The sequence below is a fragment of the Myotis davidii genome, unplaced genomic scaffold (genome assembly GCF_000327345.1).
Source record: "Myotis davidii unplaced genomic scaffold, ASM32734v1 scaffold1051, whole genome shotgun sequence".
Taxonomy (NCBI): Eukaryota; Metazoa; Chordata; class Mammalia; order Chiroptera; family Vespertilionidae; genus Myotis; species Myotis davidii.
In genome coordinates this window covers 201,804-219,319 of record NW_006282264.1, presented here as the reverse complement: position 1 = coordinate 219,319, position 17,516 = coordinate 201,804, and the positions used below count along the sequence as shown (strand labels likewise).

General features: G+C 38.5%; 1 protein-coding gene across 6 annotated transcripts in view; it reads left to right on the top strand.

Moving 5' to 3' along the window:
* U2SURP (U2 snRNP-associated SURP domain containing) overlaps positions 1-17,516 on the top strand; it is a 79,765-nt gene that overhangs the window by 57,606 nt on the left and 4,643 nt on the right. For 4 of the 6 annotated variants that reach the window (XM_015558103.1, XM_015557964.1, XM_015557935.1 and 1 more), the window contains 7 exons: positions 1,910-2,032; positions 4,808-4,964; positions 6,493-6,591; positions 8,265-8,331; positions 10,992-11,151; positions 13,138-13,248; positions 16,016-16,134. In XM_015558103.1, coding sequence (XP_015413589.1) covers positions 1,910-2,032; positions 4,808-4,964; positions 6,493-6,591; positions 8,265-8,331; positions 10,992-11,151; positions 13,138-13,248; positions 16,016-16,134 — 836 coding nt within the window. The remainder of the gene's footprint in view (positions 1-1,909; positions 2,033-4,807; positions 4,965-6,492; positions 6,592-8,264; positions 8,332-10,991; positions 11,152-13,137; positions 13,249-16,015; positions 16,135-17,516) is intronic. The other 2 variants (XM_006752802.2, XM_006752801.2) reach the window with 1 other exon arrangement.

Here is a 17,516-nt window from a genome sequence, read left to right as displayed (position 1 = left end):
TCAAGGGCATGTACCTGGGTTGCAGGCTCAATCGCCCCAGTCCTGGTCGGGGCATGTGCAAAGGCAACCAATTGATGTGTCTCTCTCACATCAGTGTTTGTCTCTGCCTGCCTCCCTTCCGCTCTCTAAAAAATCAATGGAAAAATATCCTCAGGTGAGGATTAACAAAAATAATAATTTTTAACAATATGGTGTTGCTGCCATAAGATTAGAGTGGAACTGAAAAACTCCTAGCCTAGTGATATCATAATGACTAGTGCAGCATCTTCTCACATCTTTGTAATATTGCTGGCTGGTGTAAACAAACTTACTGTGCTATCAGTCACATAAAAGTATGTTATATACTATTATGTATAGTCATAAATAATACTTGATAATGATAATAAATGACATACTCATTTATGTATATACTTAACTTTTATCAATCTTGTATTTTGAGGGGCGTTAAATCCTCACCCTAGTATATTTTTCCATTGATTTTTAGAGAGTGGAAGGGAAGGAAGGGGTGGGAGAGGGAGAGAGAGAGAGAGGGAGAGAGGAATGTCTATGTAGGAGAGACACATCAATTGGTTGCCTCCCACACTCGTCCCAACCAGGGACCTGGGTCAAACCTGTAACCCAGGTATGTGCTCCTGACTGGGCATCGAACCCCTGACCCTTTGGTGTGTGGACTGATGCTCTCATCACTGAGACACACCAGCCAGGGCACTTTACAAAGTTTGCTGTAAAATAGTATGTCGTGTTACCTGGCAACAGCCTCATAAATCTCTTGAATATTGTTCTCTTGTGCTTGATTTAATCTCATGTTTTTTACAGTAACGTGCTGCACAGGTTTGTAGTCCAGGAGCAATAGGCTATACCATACAGCCTAGGAGTGTAGTAGCTGTACCATATAGGTGTTGTAGGTGCACTCTCTGATGTTTGCACGATGAAATCACTTAACAATACATTTCTTAGAACCATATTCCTGTTGTTAAACTTTTATAATTTGTCTGGATTAGAAACACACATTTTAATTATTCATGTTTACAATTATATGCATTACTAATTTTTTATAACCTCTTAAGCTGTAAGCCGTTGTTAAGAAAAGCTAAACAAAATACCTTATAATTGAATAAATAGATATATTTTCATTGGAAGAAGACTCTTTTAAGGAAATTTTTTAACTTGGAAAGATGCCCAATGACAACACCATTTAGGGGATTCAAACAAAACAACAGCACTTAAAATATTTTCACCTTAAATGACCGTAAGTCAGAGTTTATATAGAGAGGTTTAGGGATGAGGTAGAAAAAAAGTATTAGCCAGAATTAGAAAGTACTTCATTGGCTCATAAAGGAATTTGGGTCATATCTTCATACCTTGATATCCAGCTTTCGTAAGTTCCTAAGATAATGTTTCCCAGAATGTGGCCTCATGTGTACCACTAGTGTAGTGATGGTGAACCTATGACACGCGTATCAAAGGTGACACGCGAACTCATTTTTTTGGTTGATTTTTCTTTGTTAAAATGGCATTTAAATATATAAAATAAATATCAAAAATATAAATCTTTGTTGTACTGTGGTTGCAAATATCAAAAAAATTCTATATGTGACACGGCACCAGAGTTAAGTTAGGGTTTTCAAAATGCTGACACGCCGAGCTCAAAAGGTTCGCCGTCACTGCACTAGTGATATGTATGGGACATTGATCTTAGGTGATCAAGAGCAAATAGTGCTTCTTTTTCATTATTTTTAATTGGAAGGTGACATTGATTTATTTAAAAACATGGCAATGATAGTTATTTTCTATAAATTTTAAAAAGAATGTTGACTTAGTGAAAAATTCAACAAATTGTGATATTTATTTTCATGAGATGAAGTTTGAGACGTTGTCATGAATAACTTATGTTTTCCTATTTCTTTAGCAACGGGTAATGACCTGCTTCAGAGCATGGGAAGATTGGGCAATTTATCCAGAACCATTTTTGATCAAATTGCAAAATATTTTCTTAGGACTTGTAAATATTATTGAAGAAAAGGAAACAGAGGTAGGTACTCAGTGTATTTGTCTGATTATTATATTTAATGATTTTTGTATATTGATTTCAGAGAGAAATAGAGGAAAGGAAAGAGAGACAGAGAAACATTAGAAACCTTGATTTATTGGTCCACTAATTTATACATTTATTGGTTGATTCCTGTATGTGCCATGATGGGATCAAACCTGCAACTTTGGTGTATAAGGGCGATACTCTAACCAGCTGAGCTACCCAGCCAGGGCCTTGTCTGATTATTTTAAAATTTATTTCTGGGGATGCTGTGGAGGTGTGATATGTTATAGATATAAAATTTCTTAATGAAAATATTTACTTTTTGGCACTAAATAGTAGATTTTGTTGCTGTAATTAATAGAACTCACTAGTTGAGATTATTTGTAACAGGAATTCTCTGTTTTGTGTCCTTATGTGAAAATCCGTGACTGTTTTCTTATTTGATGACATGAAAAGATTAACTGTATACCAGTAGAAAGAAGCAAGTAATTGAGAATATATGTAGCAGGATTTTATTTTGTTAGACTAAAGATCCTATGTAATTAAACCCTAATATGCAAATCAACCAAACGGCAGAAATACTGTCGGAACAACTGGTCGCTATGAAGCACATTGACCACCAGGGGGCAGACACTCAATGCAGGAGCTGCCCCCTGGTGGTCAGTATACTCCCACAGCTGGAGCTCCGCTCAGCCAGAAACTGGGCTCATGGCTGGTGAGTGCAGCAGCAGTGGTGGGAGCCTCCCACCTCTGTGGCAGTGATAAGGAATGGCGAGCCAACCGGTAAAGAGCAAGCAGGCGAGCAGTTAGGAGTGAGGGTTCCCAGATTGCAAGAGGGTGCAGGCTGGGCTGAGGGCCCTCCCCTGGCCCATGCCTCCCTCACCCCCCTGCACAGATTTTGTGCATTGGGCCTCCTATGTAAATAAGTATGTACATGAAAAGATGTACCACAATGATAGTGGATTCTATTCATCACCATTCTGTTGCTTTTTACCTCCTCAGTAGTTCTTGAATCCTTCATGCTTATAATTCTAATCCAGCTATCATGTTTTCACTTTCTTCCTTATAAGATACTCCTAATTGGCATCCATACTCCAACCACATGGTCCTTGTTTCAATTTGTTTTTATTTTTCTTCAATGTACATTGTTTCCTCCTACTATAGCTCTTTCTGGAACATCTTTTTTATTTTACCTGAGCTCTTCAGACCTCAGTTTAAGCATAATGTCAGAATCTTCTCTGACCTCTTTAGGTGAAACCTACTTATTATGTACTCTAATAGTATGATATACCTCCTTGTTTTAGCATTCATCTTAGTTGCAGTTATGTGTATACTAGAGGCCCTGTGCATGAAATTCGTACACTCAGTGGGAGTCCCTCAGCCCGGCCTGCGTCCTCTCAAAGTCCGGGAACCCTTGGGTGATGTTCGACTGCCGGCTAAGGCCCACTCCCTGGGGAGCGGGCCTTAGCCGGCAGTTGAACCTCCCTTAGACTTCCTTAGCACTTACGCGGAGGTGGGAGAGGCTCCTGCCACCGCCACTGCGCTTGCCAGCGGTGAACCTAGCTTCTGGCTGAGCAGCACTCCCCCTGTGGGAGCGTACTGACCACCAGGGGGCAGCTCCTGCGTTGAGCGTCTGCCCTCTGGTGGTCAGTGCACGTCATAGCAACTGGTCATTCTGCTGTTCGGTTGATTTGCATATTAGTGTTTTATTATATAGGGTAAGATTGTTGTGATTATCTGGTTGCCTGGCTCTCCCCTCCCCCCAAATTCTAAGCTCTATGACAGAAGAGACCAAGGGACCAAGCTTGTTTTTCGCTCATCATTATATACTCAGTGCCTCACATGGTACCTGGCATCAGTAAACACTTGTTAATATTTGATAAATAATGTATGAATGAATGACTACTGTTTCTTTGTCAGACTGGATGATAAAGCATATCTTCCCATTGATTTTTAGGGAGTGGAAGGGAGGGAGGGAGGGAGAGAAGGGTGTGAGAGAGAAACATCAATTGGTTGCCTCCCTCATGAGCCCCAACTGGGGTGGGGATTGAACCTGCAGCTCAGCTATGTGCTTCTGACTCGAAATCAAAACCCGAGACCCTTGGGTGCTAAGGCCGACACTACCACTGAGCACACTGGCCAGGGTATAAAATACAAGATGGGGCAAAGTAGGTTTATAGTTGTGAGTACTCAAAACACAGTTTATTCTTGTATTACTACTTATTAAGTACTAAAAGCCTGGTGCATGAAATTCCTGCACGGGTAGGGTCTCTAGGCCTGGCCGGCAATGAGGGCCAGTCTGTGGGGTGACTGGCAGGACAATTTGAGGGCCCCCGCTAGCACCCGCCTTAGCTGGCCTGGCGCCACCTGCTTGCCGTCCCCGCCCCCTGGCACCTGTCGCCTCCCTCTGCGGGGTGACGGGTGGGGTGATCGGGGCTCCCCCTTACTAGCACCTGCCTTGGCTGACTTGTGGGCTGGGGGCAGCTTCTGCATTGATTGTCTGCCCCCTGGTGGTCAGTGCACTTCATAATTACCAGTCGTTCCTCGATTCGGTCGACTTGCATATTAGGTTTTTACTATGTAGGATTATATTATTTTCCATACAAACAACTGTAAACCTACTTTTGTTCCACCCTGTATATTCTTGTCCTCACTTTGGACCTGGGAATGTGGGTATCCAGTTAGTTGGTTTATTCTATACTGCGAATTCATCTTTAGCAATATGACTTAAGTAAGTTAAAGAAAATGTTACTGTCATATGTGTTTCCATAGGATGTACCAGATGACCTTGATGGTGCTCCTATTGAAGAAGAGCTTGATGGTGCACCTTTGGAAGATGTGGATGGAATTCCTATTGATGCTACACCCATTGATGATCTTGATGGAGTCCCTATAAAGAGTTTTGATGATGATCTTGATGGAGTGCCTTGTAAGTGCAGACTTCAGACTGATTAAATCTAAATCTGTTAATATCCAAGTTTGATTCCAAAACTCTGAATGTCCACACAAGCTGATATGGAAAAAGGGAATAAGATGTCAGCCATTGACTTTTTAATTTTTTATTTCTGCCTTTTCCAAATTCAAATACAAGTAATACAATTGACTGTGTGAAGAACAGATTTTCATTCTGGTCACATTTTTTTGTTGGGACAGTTAGCCATTATATTAACAAGCTTCTTTTTTTTGTCTTATATTTTTTTAATTATATTTTTATTGATTTCAGAGAGGAAGGGAGAGGAAGAGAGATAGAAACATCAATGATGAGAGAGAATCATTGGTTGGCTGCCTCCTGCACAATCCCCTCTTTGGATCGAACCTGTAATCCAGGCATGTGTCCTGACCGAGAATTGAACAGTGACCTGGTTTACAGGTTGACGCTCAACCACTGAGCCAGTCGGGCTCTTTTTGTCTTAATTGTCAGGAAACTAAAGGTAAAATCTTGTGCTCAATTGTATTCATAATCCCAGGTGCCTGGTGTTATCAGTTCTGTTTTAATTACTAGTCTTCCTAACAAATAGGCTCTTTTCTTATCTGCCAAAAATCAGTTTTGGAAATAAGAATTCTGTGCAATCTCCATTACATTTGAATTATGTTAAGATATTGCATGATACATGAAATCTGTGGTTTAAATGGTAATTTAAGTAAAGGTATTAAAGATTCTTTTATTTCCTTCTCCATTTGCTTGAAATAAAAATAACCTACATGTTCTGAGTTGATTTATATGCTATTTAAAAATTTTTTCTCAGATGCAGAGAATTGTGTAGGATTATTACAAATAATCCTTGTTTTATTTATTTATTTTTTTTTGTTGTTAATCCTCACCTGAGGATATTTTTCCATTTGATATTTTAGAGACCGTGGAAGGGAGGGGGAGAGACAGAAAGAGGGAAACATTGATGTGAGAGAGACACATTGATTGGTTGCCTCCCACACACACCCCACACAGGGCTGGGATCAAGCCTGCAACCGCTGTATGTGTGACCATGGTCAGAATCAAACCTGGGACCCTGAGACCCTGAGACCCTTCAGTCCGTGGGCTGATGCTCTATCCACTGAGCAAAACTAGCCGGGACATAATCCTTGTTTTTAACACTAGAATTATTAGTCCATGTGTGGCCTTATTTTTATTACATTGCAGTGATTTTTCAACCTTTTCATCTCATGTCGCATACATAAACTATAATTACTAAAATTCTGCATGCAACACACCAAAAAATACCATTTTATGCCAATCTGACAAAAAAGGTATAATTTTGATTCATTCACATTGGACAGCTATTATTGTGTTATCTGTTGTTTTTTAATTTGGCAGTCTAAGAGAAAAGAGGTCAGGTATTGCGTGTCTTAAAAATTCTTCCAGCACACTGGTTGAAAATGGCTGATACAGTGAATACCCACAAATTCTTTAATTTAGGTCATCCCCTAGAAGTCAGGGTTAATGGCTTATGTTTCCTCAGTAGTGGATGCCACTGAAGACTCAAAGAAGAATGAGCCTATATTTAAAGTTGCTCCATCAAAATGGGAAGCTGTAGATGAATCTGAATTGGAAGCACAGGGTGAGTAAAAAAACAAATATAGAAAATTCAGTTCTTAAAATCAATCATTGGTGTATGTGAGTATGTTTTTATGTTTTACAATATTTCAACCTTAAGACCCAGTGTTATCAGATTTATGTCTAGTGGCTAAGTTTTCATTGTGGGCCTGTTATAATTCCTTTAGATCTTTCCGTTTTTATGCCTTGAGAGTAATTAAAGAAATCACTAAAACCCTTTCAGGTTAAGGCAGTGGTTGGCAAACTGCGGCTCGTGAGCCACATGCGGCTCTTTGGCCCCTTGAGTGTGGCCACGAAGTTTCAGTCGCACTGTACATGCACGTCCACACGTGGTATTTTGTGGAAGAGCCATACTGAAGGGGCCGCAGTTTGCCGACCACTGGGTTAAGGCATTTCAGTAGAAAATGTAGATGGGAGGCTGTATCTGTGTGGAAATCTACTTAACCGTATTTGCAGGCGTATAAGACGACCCCCTAACATTTCCACTCAAAATACAGAGTTTGTTATATACTCGCCGTATAAGACTACCCCCTCTTCCGCACACCTTCCACACACCAAATAAAAGATAAAACAATATCAGATTTGATTTTAACATTTTAATTTATATTCAAATGCTTATGACATGCAGGAAAACTGTCACAAGGCTGTATGTAATCAAACATATACATAAAACAGTGCAAGTTTATTACCGGTAAACATACCGGTAATTCACTAAAGAAAACACACTCTATAGACTGGTACCATAGATGTGGCTGTATACAAAGCCTGATTTGATTGGTCCCTGCTCCCTGTTTGCCCGCCCTGTCACTATAGCAGTCTGGTCCACCCTTGCATCAGCATCTCCCTGGGACCTCACTAGTGCGCAAGTGCGAGCTCTTCAACATTCTAACAGGCACCATGATAGCGCAAAATCGCGAATCTTCAATGCATATGTAAAGAAATATACGGTAACCCGAATTTACCACACTCGCAAAATCGCACACAGCCAACCATACACCCAGTATGGTATCGCGATTCGTGATTTTGCGCTATCATACTGGGTGTATGGTCGGCTGTGTGCGATTTTGCGAGTGTGGTAAAATCGCATAACAGCAAAATCGCATAACAGCCGAGCATACACCCAGCAGCGCTGCTGATGCCTGAACGGTATGTGGAATGAAGTGGGCGGGCATCGGGAGGCCACTATGGCACGGGGCAAGCACTATGGGCAGTCTATCTGAAGTGTACCTGGCGTATAAGACGACCCCCCACTTGGAGGCATATTTTTCAGGGCCAAAAAATCGTCTTATACGCTGGCAAATACGGTAGAAGTCAGTTTCAGAGAAACCAAGCTTTGACACTCCCATAATGCTTGACTTAGTTAGATCTGCCTTCCATATGTATCCTACTGCTTATAATCTGTAATTGTTAATACTTGTAGGTTCTAATGAATAAATCTTATCATCTAGCACAGAAATAAGGATAACATTATTTGTCACTTCATGAATTTGAATAAAAGTATAGTGTATGTGTGAGGAGGAAAGACATAGATTTTAGCATATAAATGGACAAAGAATGAATACATAAATGTAGATAACCTGTAATATAAAATTTCAGTTCTGCAACTGGGCTTCTACTAAGCTTCTGCAAAAATGCTAACTTATCTTGGAATTAGATCATTTTTTCCCTTCCATCCAGCTGTAACAACTTCTAAATGGGAGTTATTTGACCAGCATGAAGAATCAGAAGAAGAAGAAAATCAAAAGTAAGAATCTAACGATTTAAGTTTTTAAAATACTCTGTTTCTTATTGCATATGTGCTCCCTTTTTCATTAAAAAATACTTGAAATAATAGTAAAGAGGGAAACTTCACTGTTAAAAACCTTGTTATGGGGGTCAATTTTAGTTATCCATTGTTTTTCCAGTGAATGAGGAGCCTTAGATTTCTGGTCTTGCTGCATCTGGTTTCACTTTGCTTTTGAGTTTATTTTTCTGTCCTAGGTATTACATTCTCATTTTGTAGTTACTAAATGGTCACCCGCATTTATTTCTTTGTTTTGGCTTCACAGAAAATTATTATTAAAATGTGAATAGGAAGGTTATGTTTCTTTTGGATTGTACATTGCTGGAAAAATACATACTCTATTATGTTATTTAAATGTAAAAACCTCAGAAGAACTAAGATTAAAAGGAAAAAATATTCCTTAATGCATGAAGAAATTGTAATTTTGAGTTTTGCTTATTGTTCATCACTCCAAAATTGTTTTTGCATTTGACACCAAATGTAACTATAGGAATCCCTGCTCCCAATTCTGCAAGTTAATATTAGTAGCTTTTCCATAGCACTTGACACCTTTTTTAAAGTAATTGCACCGGAAGTTAACTTTTTAAATAGAAAAGATAGGGCCTCAAGAACACAAAGAAGAAATTTCCAATTTTTTAACCTTTGGTTTTTTATTGCTCTCAAATGGACGAGTGAACAATTTTACCTTTGTGTCCCAGCACAATTTGAGCATTTGAATGGATTCAATAAGTGGGTATTAGTAGCATTTAGATTGTTAAGGAAACGTGATTGATTTGCATTTGTGGAAACAATTTTTTTTTTAATTTTTATTGATTTCAGAGAGGAAGGGAGAGGGGAGAGAAACATCAATGATGAGAGAGAATCATTTATTGGCTGCCTCCTGCACGCCCCCTACTGGGGATCGAGCCTGCAACCCGCGCATGTGCCCTTGACCGGAATCAAACCCAGACCCCTTCAGACCGCAGGCTGATTGATGCTCTATCCACTGAGCCAAACCAGCTAGAGCCATTTGTGGAAACAATTTGATATGATGAGGAAAACATGGCAACAGTAGTGTTTTTTCATAAATATCAGTGTGATCAGAACAAGTCAGCAATTGTTATCACAGAGTATTTAAAAATGGAGATGTGGTTTGTGGAAATACCTATCTGAGACTGTTTAGTAGTATAGGAATTGGGAACAGTAGTTTTCCTAACTTTTTAAATCTATAATCCCATTAATAACATCTTTCAACGTTGTGGAATCACTGCTGTAGAATGAGTCCGTGTACCCATAGAATGATTATTTAATTTAGGGTAAAGAAAGGGTAGAAAAGCCATTGCAGAGCTCAGATATTGTTTAATGGGTTTTATTTATAAAGGTGTTAATTTTTTTGCATATATTTGATATTTGTGTTAATGTTTGGAATGGAAATGCATTGTAGTGTTGAGAGTAATCATGCTCATACAGTAAGGCATGGGTTACTGAAAATATTTATATTTTTTATTTTTCTAGGAGCTCTAAGTAAATCATGACAAGAAAAATAATTTTATGAAAGTACAAAGCACGGAAGTTTTTCCCATACAAATTTGAGCCTTAAAATTTTCCCATGTCTCACTACTGCTCTCTAGTGGCTGAATCCAAAACACCTTTTTACTAAGGAGCTGCTTTTTTAAACTAGTAATTGCATTTGTGGCAGAAATGTGATTTAAAAAATATATAGTATCACAAATGCTTTGGATAAAAGTTCCAAATAGTAATATAACTTCATTTGTAATGAATTCTGTATGGGTTTAGAGTCCTGAGTTTCTATTTCTTTAAAGAGCAGGATGAAGTTGTGATAAGATCTGAACCTAGAATTGATAATTTAAGAGCTAAAGTCATAACCAATTAAAACACGATGCAGAACACAACTTTTTCTTAAGCCCCTTCATTTTTTTGTGTGCTTGAAGAACATTTTGTTAATCCTGTGGTAGTAATGATACACATGGTTGCCTGCCTGTCTGTTTCCACTAGATGGCAGCCAGCAGGATGGACAGGAAAAATTTCTTCTTCGTATCCCTACCCATGCTAGTCACTTAATTTTTCATTTTCTTCTTATCTGACATAGAACCAGCCCAACTTTCAGTATCATTAGTGTGCCAGTATTTAAAATTTACACATGCTTTCTTTATTCCAAGAGTTATATGCTAATCAAATAATTTCTCTACATGCTGCATTGATTGTTTCATAGCAAATCTGTGTGCCTCAAACTGACGTTTTCTTCTCGTTTATAGGTTCTGCTGAAGGTAAACACTTGGCTTTTTAAACATTAAGCTGGTGGAAGTCACTGTGAACTGTGATTTCATTTAACTGCTGCAGGGAAAGTTTGGTGCAGAATGAAAGGCACACATAACATTAACATAAGCAGAATTTTTGAAAATATGGTTATGTTTAAGCCACAACTTTTTCTGTGCAGGAAACAGTTTTATAAAATTATCTATATTATTTGATCAAATATTTTTTAAAAAATGTTTTTGTGATGAATTTTCCTCTTATATTTTGTTAGCGTTATTTAAACTGTAAAGCAGTTTAAGCCAGACTGTTAAATGTAATTTTTGTTTGCTGCCTTGACATACAATGTATTCTGCTTATTTCCAAAGTCAAGAAGAAGAAAGTGAAGATGAAGAAGATACTCAAAGTTCCAAATCTGAAGAACATCATTTATATTCTAATCCAATCAAAGAAGAGATGACCGAGTCCAAGTTCTCTAAGTACTCTGAAATGAGTGAGGAAAAACGAGCCAAACTTCGTGAAATTGAGGTTGGTATTGCATTGAAATTTAAAACTGCACTGACCTCTCAATTTTTCTATTGAACTAGGTTTCCTCTTGGCATCACACCTTGGTACATCCTGTTCCCTCTCTGCCTTAGCTGACTTCCTTCAGTCCTTTGTTCAAGCATCCCTTCTCCCCCTGTATCCTTTTTCTTACCTGGATTTTCTTACATCCCCCTATTTATCTGTTATGGTTAGTGATTATGTTTTATGGGGTTTTTTCTTGATTGCTTGCTTAATTTCTGTATTCCCCCCTAGACTGTGATTTCCATTGAGGGCAAAGAACCATGTCTCTCCAGTGCCTGGCACATAGGAGATCTTCTCAAGATATTCTAGTGAATAGATTACATCTGACATTATGAAAGCCATTACATTTTGAGTGTACATAGAATATAACTCAGAAAAGTGAGATACTTTTTGGCATGTTCAAGTTATGTGTACATTTATTACAGTATGCTAACTTTAAGTGTCTGCATCCTTTAGTGATGGAGAGACAGTAGACATTAAGTGGGGCCTCACAATAAGGAGAAAAACTTACGGGAGAGTCCAAACTGTCTCCAGCAGAATCTTCCCTCCCTCTATTCCTCTCCTATTTATTATCAAAGGTATTCAAATATGTCAGGGAAGAGTTCTATAATGGGAACCTTCCTTCCTGTTCCTTGCCACAAGGTTTTGAAACATGCCCAGTAAATAGTGTAGTAGTCAGAATCTCAAAAGTGTACATGAGTGGCCCTGGCCATTGCGGCTCAGTTGTTTAGGAGTCATCATGTGCACCAAAAGGTTGCCAGTTCGATTCCTTCCCTGGGCACATACTCCAGTTGCAAGCTCCACCCTGGTAGGGGATATGCAGGAGGCAGCCAATCAATGTTTCACTCTCACACTGATGTTTCTCACTCTCCTTTTCTCTCTTAAAGAAACAAACAAAAAAGTATACATGAGTGAATATTAATACTCTGTCCATTCATTTAACAGTATTTATTTTTTAATTCATACTCTGTCAGTGCTATTCCTTTTACTGATAATTCATTACCTTATTTCTGTTTCTCCACCTACTCACTGTTGGGCTGGTTTTAGTTCTTGTCCACTTCATTCTCAAATGTCACCAAGCCAAAAAGTTAACAGAGAAAGCATTTTGTCTACTTTACACAGTCTCATATGGTGTTATTGTAAGTTTAGAAGCGAGATTTCAGAGTTAGGTTGATTTATTTTTCCTGGGATGTGTTCAGTTACACTCTCGTAGAGTTTTTAGGGGCGCAAGGTGATGGATTTCTGTGAATACACTCACAGTTGCCCTTTTCAAGCTGCATGTGCCCATTTTAACAGCCTTGCTGAACTCCGCCTAACTGACCCAATGGAATATTGGAATAGATGTAACATTTGGGGATTTGCATTGTGAACCAAATTCTAATTTTAAAATGTAATTCTTTGGTGAACCAGATACCAACTTCATTATCATTGTGTTGAGATAAGTTCTTAAGGGCATGAACCACATTTAGGTTTTTGAGTCATCTTATACGGTTGTGCGGAGAGCTCTGCATAGTTGGGCTTGTCTGACACATGCTACTTTGCTGTATTTATGTTTTTCCTTTTAATACACTTGTTTCAAAGAAAATATTTTTTAATTGAATTTATTGGAGTACAGATTTCAAGTGTACAACTCAATAAAACATCATTTACACACAGAATTGTGCGCCCCATTGCCCCAAGCAAAGTCTCTTTCTATCCCCATTTTCCCCTCTTTGCCCACCTCCACCACAGTTCCCTTTTCCCTTGGCCATCACTACACTGTTGTCTGTGTCTGTGTGTTATATATATATTGGGGGTGGGGGGGTTACTTATCACTTCACTTTCTTTCATCCAGACTCCCTGCGCCCCCCTTCCCCCTGACAGCTGTCAACCTGTTCCATGTATCCATGTTCATCAAGGAGTACTTGAGAAACTATAGTGATGAAAAAATTTTGTCTTATTTCACAGCTCAAAGTTATGAAGTTTCAGGATGAATTGGAATCTGGAAAAAGGCCTAAAAAACCAGGCCAGAGCTTTCAGGAGCAAGTAGAACACTACAGAGATAAACTTCTTCAACGAGTAAGGAATAAGAATATTCAATAACATGCATTTTTCCAAAATTATTTGTTTTGACTCCCTAGAATATTGGTATATTAAGGAAAATTATTTCAAATTGCATCCTTTGATGTATACATGCTGGATACTGGTAGTCAACTAGGAACATTTGAAATTTCATGTTTTACAATTATTTCAACTTGTAAAAGGGTTAGGGTTATAGCATAATATTTTATTGTAGATAAACAAGAAACAAGAAAATCCTGGTAAGAGTATGATTTCAAAACTGGAAGACCCTATAGAAAGGGTATTTGTGACAATGAGTTACCAGAAACCATGAGAAGTGGCATAGAGACAAAAAGATGGAGTTAGGGTTTAGAAAGTTCATGTAGGACTCCTTTTCCATTGTTTTCAAGGAGAGACAGCAAGTGGTAGACTACCTCATCAGTGAACTCTAAACTTTCGAGAGACCTGATATTCTTGTACATTAAAAAATATGTAGGGGTACACAGAATTTTAGGACAAGGAGACCCACATGATAATTGTTGGGAGAACCCAGGGATTTTATTGGGACTACTATGTCTTGACTCATAAAAAAGACTAGAGGCCCAATGCATGAAATTCGTGCAAGAGTAGGCCTTCCTTCCCCTGGCTGCTGGCACTGGCTTCCCTCCAGCTGCCGGCAGGCACCCAGGATCCAGGCTTCCCTCGCAGCCCCAGCTTAGTCCGGAAGGATGACCAGTCTAATTAGCATATTATACTTATATTATTATAGGTTATATAGAAAGAGAAATAGGAAAAAGCTGGAAGGGAGATTACAATCACTACAGATGGTATAGAACTAGTGATGGGTGCAGTAGGATGGAAAAACAACTTTGGTGCTGCTTTTTCTCTGTGAAACTGGGCTATAGTCCCAATTTTGCAGGATTTTGAGTTAGATAATAGCAACTATTACACTTTATTATTGAATTAAAATATTTCAACTATAGTTTGATTTCAATAAATTATGCATGAGGAAACTATATTTTACAGACCATCAGCCTCACTTTTAAAATTTGTACTCTATATGATATATTTTGAATAAAGATAATTTAGATTTAAAAAAAGATGTTATGTATCTGTACCACACGAATCCCTTTGGAGATGGTGGCAGGTGTTTGATCTTCGTCGAAGACTCCTACCTTGGAATGCTTACAGGTCCTGAAGGTAGTAAGACATGTATGTTTTAGTCTCCTGCATTCCAGATTGCATTTGGGGAGGAGGGTGTGTTTCTTGAAGGTGCGCACAATGGGTTGGCAGACTGTAGCTAGCCATCACCTCATTTTTGTAAATAAACATGGCTCACAGCCATTCTCCGGTGGCAGAGTTGAATACTTTTGACAGTTTTTGTGTGGCCTACAAAGTAGAAGATACTTAATATTTTCTGGCTCTTTATAGGAAATGTTTGCCCACATCTGGTACAGGCTTTTTGTCAGCTATCAGATAGCTTTCTTGATGCACAGAAATCATAGGGCAGTTAAATTCCTACTAATGAAGATCTGAGTTGGCTTTGTGGGTTCATTGTCTATAGCTACTCCTTTAACCCTTTGCGGTCGTATTAAATTTGGACATGGGTGTCGTACTGGTCGGAATTAATTTCCATTGAAAGAGCAATGATACATAATATGCAAGATTATGAAGGATAAACAAGATTTACTAATTCTTTTTTGGAACTACTTCACTACTAGTAGAATCACTACAAACGCTATCACTCGCCACGGTGTTTTGCATGGCGAGTGTGGAACGTCTGCGTTTGTTATATTGAGTTTCGATATCTCTGATTTGTTGGGGCAGTGTTTTAGTTTGTGACAAGGTCGCTTAGACACTTAAGAGCTTTCAGAGAAATTATGAACTGATACATGAATGAATAGAGTTAAGAATCGTACGGTTCCTTGCTGTGGTGGTTGAGAGCAGACATACGACCGGGACGGTAAAAAAGCTTTGGTGGCTGAGAGTAGACAAACGACCGCAAAGGGTTAATTATATAATCAATAGAAATTATAATTTCAAGTGAGAAGTGGCAATTACAGCATCTGAGGATAAGGATATAGTTTTTCTGGTTTAATATAACTGTATACTCACATAGTTTTTACTTTCATAAATTAGGAATTAAAATTTCCAATACAGTTGGTACTTGTCTCTCACCAGTGAGATTTTCTGATGGACGGTTTTTGTGAATAGCTATTTCTCCTTTTCAGCTTATTGCTTTGGTAAGGCTCTCTTTTGATTAAATAACTTGCTGTGCAGTTAGTGTCACTGCTATTTTATTGTCATCTGAGAGATGTCAGGGTCAGTGCATTGTTAGCTTGTAGGGGACAACATTCTGCAGGTGGTAGTTACGAACCTTAGCTCCAGAGCTTGGGCTCAGATCCTGACTTAAACTGTGTGACCAGGGGCATGGAACTTAACCTTTCTGCGTCTCAGCTTTCATCTCTAGAACTGGGATAAAAGTACTACTTTGGGTGTTTGGAAGAAATACATGAAATGGTGTGTGAGGGTTGTTTACTAATTACCTGGCCTACGGTAAGCACACAGTAAATACTTAGCTGCTGTCACTGGTATTACTGTTGTTATACAGGTTGAGTAGAAGAAATGGCTAGCTTTTCTGGAAGAGGAGGTATTTTTTTTAAATGTTATTAGTGATTTGAAAATTAGTTAAGTAGAAGAGAACATATTGTTATATAAATGAAATTAACCCAGATTGATATATTTTCATAACAAAATATTCTTTCTTTAAAAATTAAATACACAGGAGAAAGAGAAAGAATTAGAAAGAGAACGAGAAAGAGATAAGAAAGATAAAGAAAAATTGGAATCTCGATCCAAAGACAAGAAGGAAAAAGATGAGTGTACTCCAACAAGGAAAGAAAGGTATAACATTTCTAATTTAATACCTATACTGGTTTTAGGATTTAGAATGATGTTGCATGTTACAATATTTTCAACACCGGTTCCAACAAACTAGAAAAGTATTTTTTCATGATAAATATGTTTGGCTCTTGCCTACAGGAGGCAAACTAACTGAGAAATGGGACCATTAGTTAGCACTTGCCTTTGTTAACTAAGCCATCATCCCTTTATATCCTTTCACATGGTTCACAAGGTACCTTAACTTTAGTTCAGTGCTAAGAATTTAGTTACCATACTGGGTATCAAGCTTAGGCTTAAATAACTAAACAGTTAGCTAGATCTTTCTTGTCTCCAATATAAGCGTTCTGTGCTGAGTCTGCCACTTATAAACTTGAGTCTTCCAGTCTTACCTGGAAAGGAGACTGTGCACATGGACTGTAAGGACTTGCTACTTACTTTATCTTCATTCTAATAAACATTGCTTCTCTTTTAATTTTTATTTTCTATGTTAATAATCCCCAAATCTGATTTAGTAGAGAAAATTGCTTCAATTAACAGTTAATTTTTTCCTAATGAAAACCAAGTGAATACAAATTTAAAAATTCTGGCTTAGTCACTCTACAAATAGTTACAAATAGCATAGTTATTAGTTAAATAGTAAATCTATTTTTTCTTTTTTATTATTTTGATATAATTTTAGATTTACAGAAAAGTTGCAAGAATAGTATAAAGAATTTCCAGATGTCTTTCCACTTTTGCTTTATTTTCTTCTCCTTTCCCCTTCCCCAACAATTTAAGAATAACTTGGTGCCCCATCCTTCCTATATAATAAAAGGCTAATATACAAATTGTCCCCTCAACTGGAAGTTTGACTGGGGTGCGGGGCCAGTCAACCCTGCCCCTGATCGCCCCCCACCCTGATCAGGGGTGGGGCCGGCCGGTCAACCTTCAATAGATCCCACCCATGCACGAATTTATACACCGGGCGTATAGTCCTTCTATCTAATAAAAGAGAAACATGGTAATTAGCGTGCATCCGCTACCCTTCCCATTGGCTAATCAGGGTGATATGCAAATTAACTGCCAGCCAAGATGGCGGCCGGCAGCCAGGCAGCTTGAAGCTAACATGAGGCTTGCTTGCTTCAGTGACGGAGGACTCCAACGTTCCTCGCCTGCCTTGCTGGCCTCTGAGCTTGCAGTTTGAAACATTGTTACAAATATAGAAGCTAAACAAAACCCCAGAAACCTGCTTTCAGCCCACCGGGATCTCAGAGCTGGAGTTGATACAGTGTTTTGATTATAGAACCGAAACAAACCAGATACTTGCTTTCAGCAGCAGAGGCCTCAGAGCTGGAGCCAGAGCTAAAGCTGGCCCAGAATAAAAAAAAAAAAAAAAAAAGGAG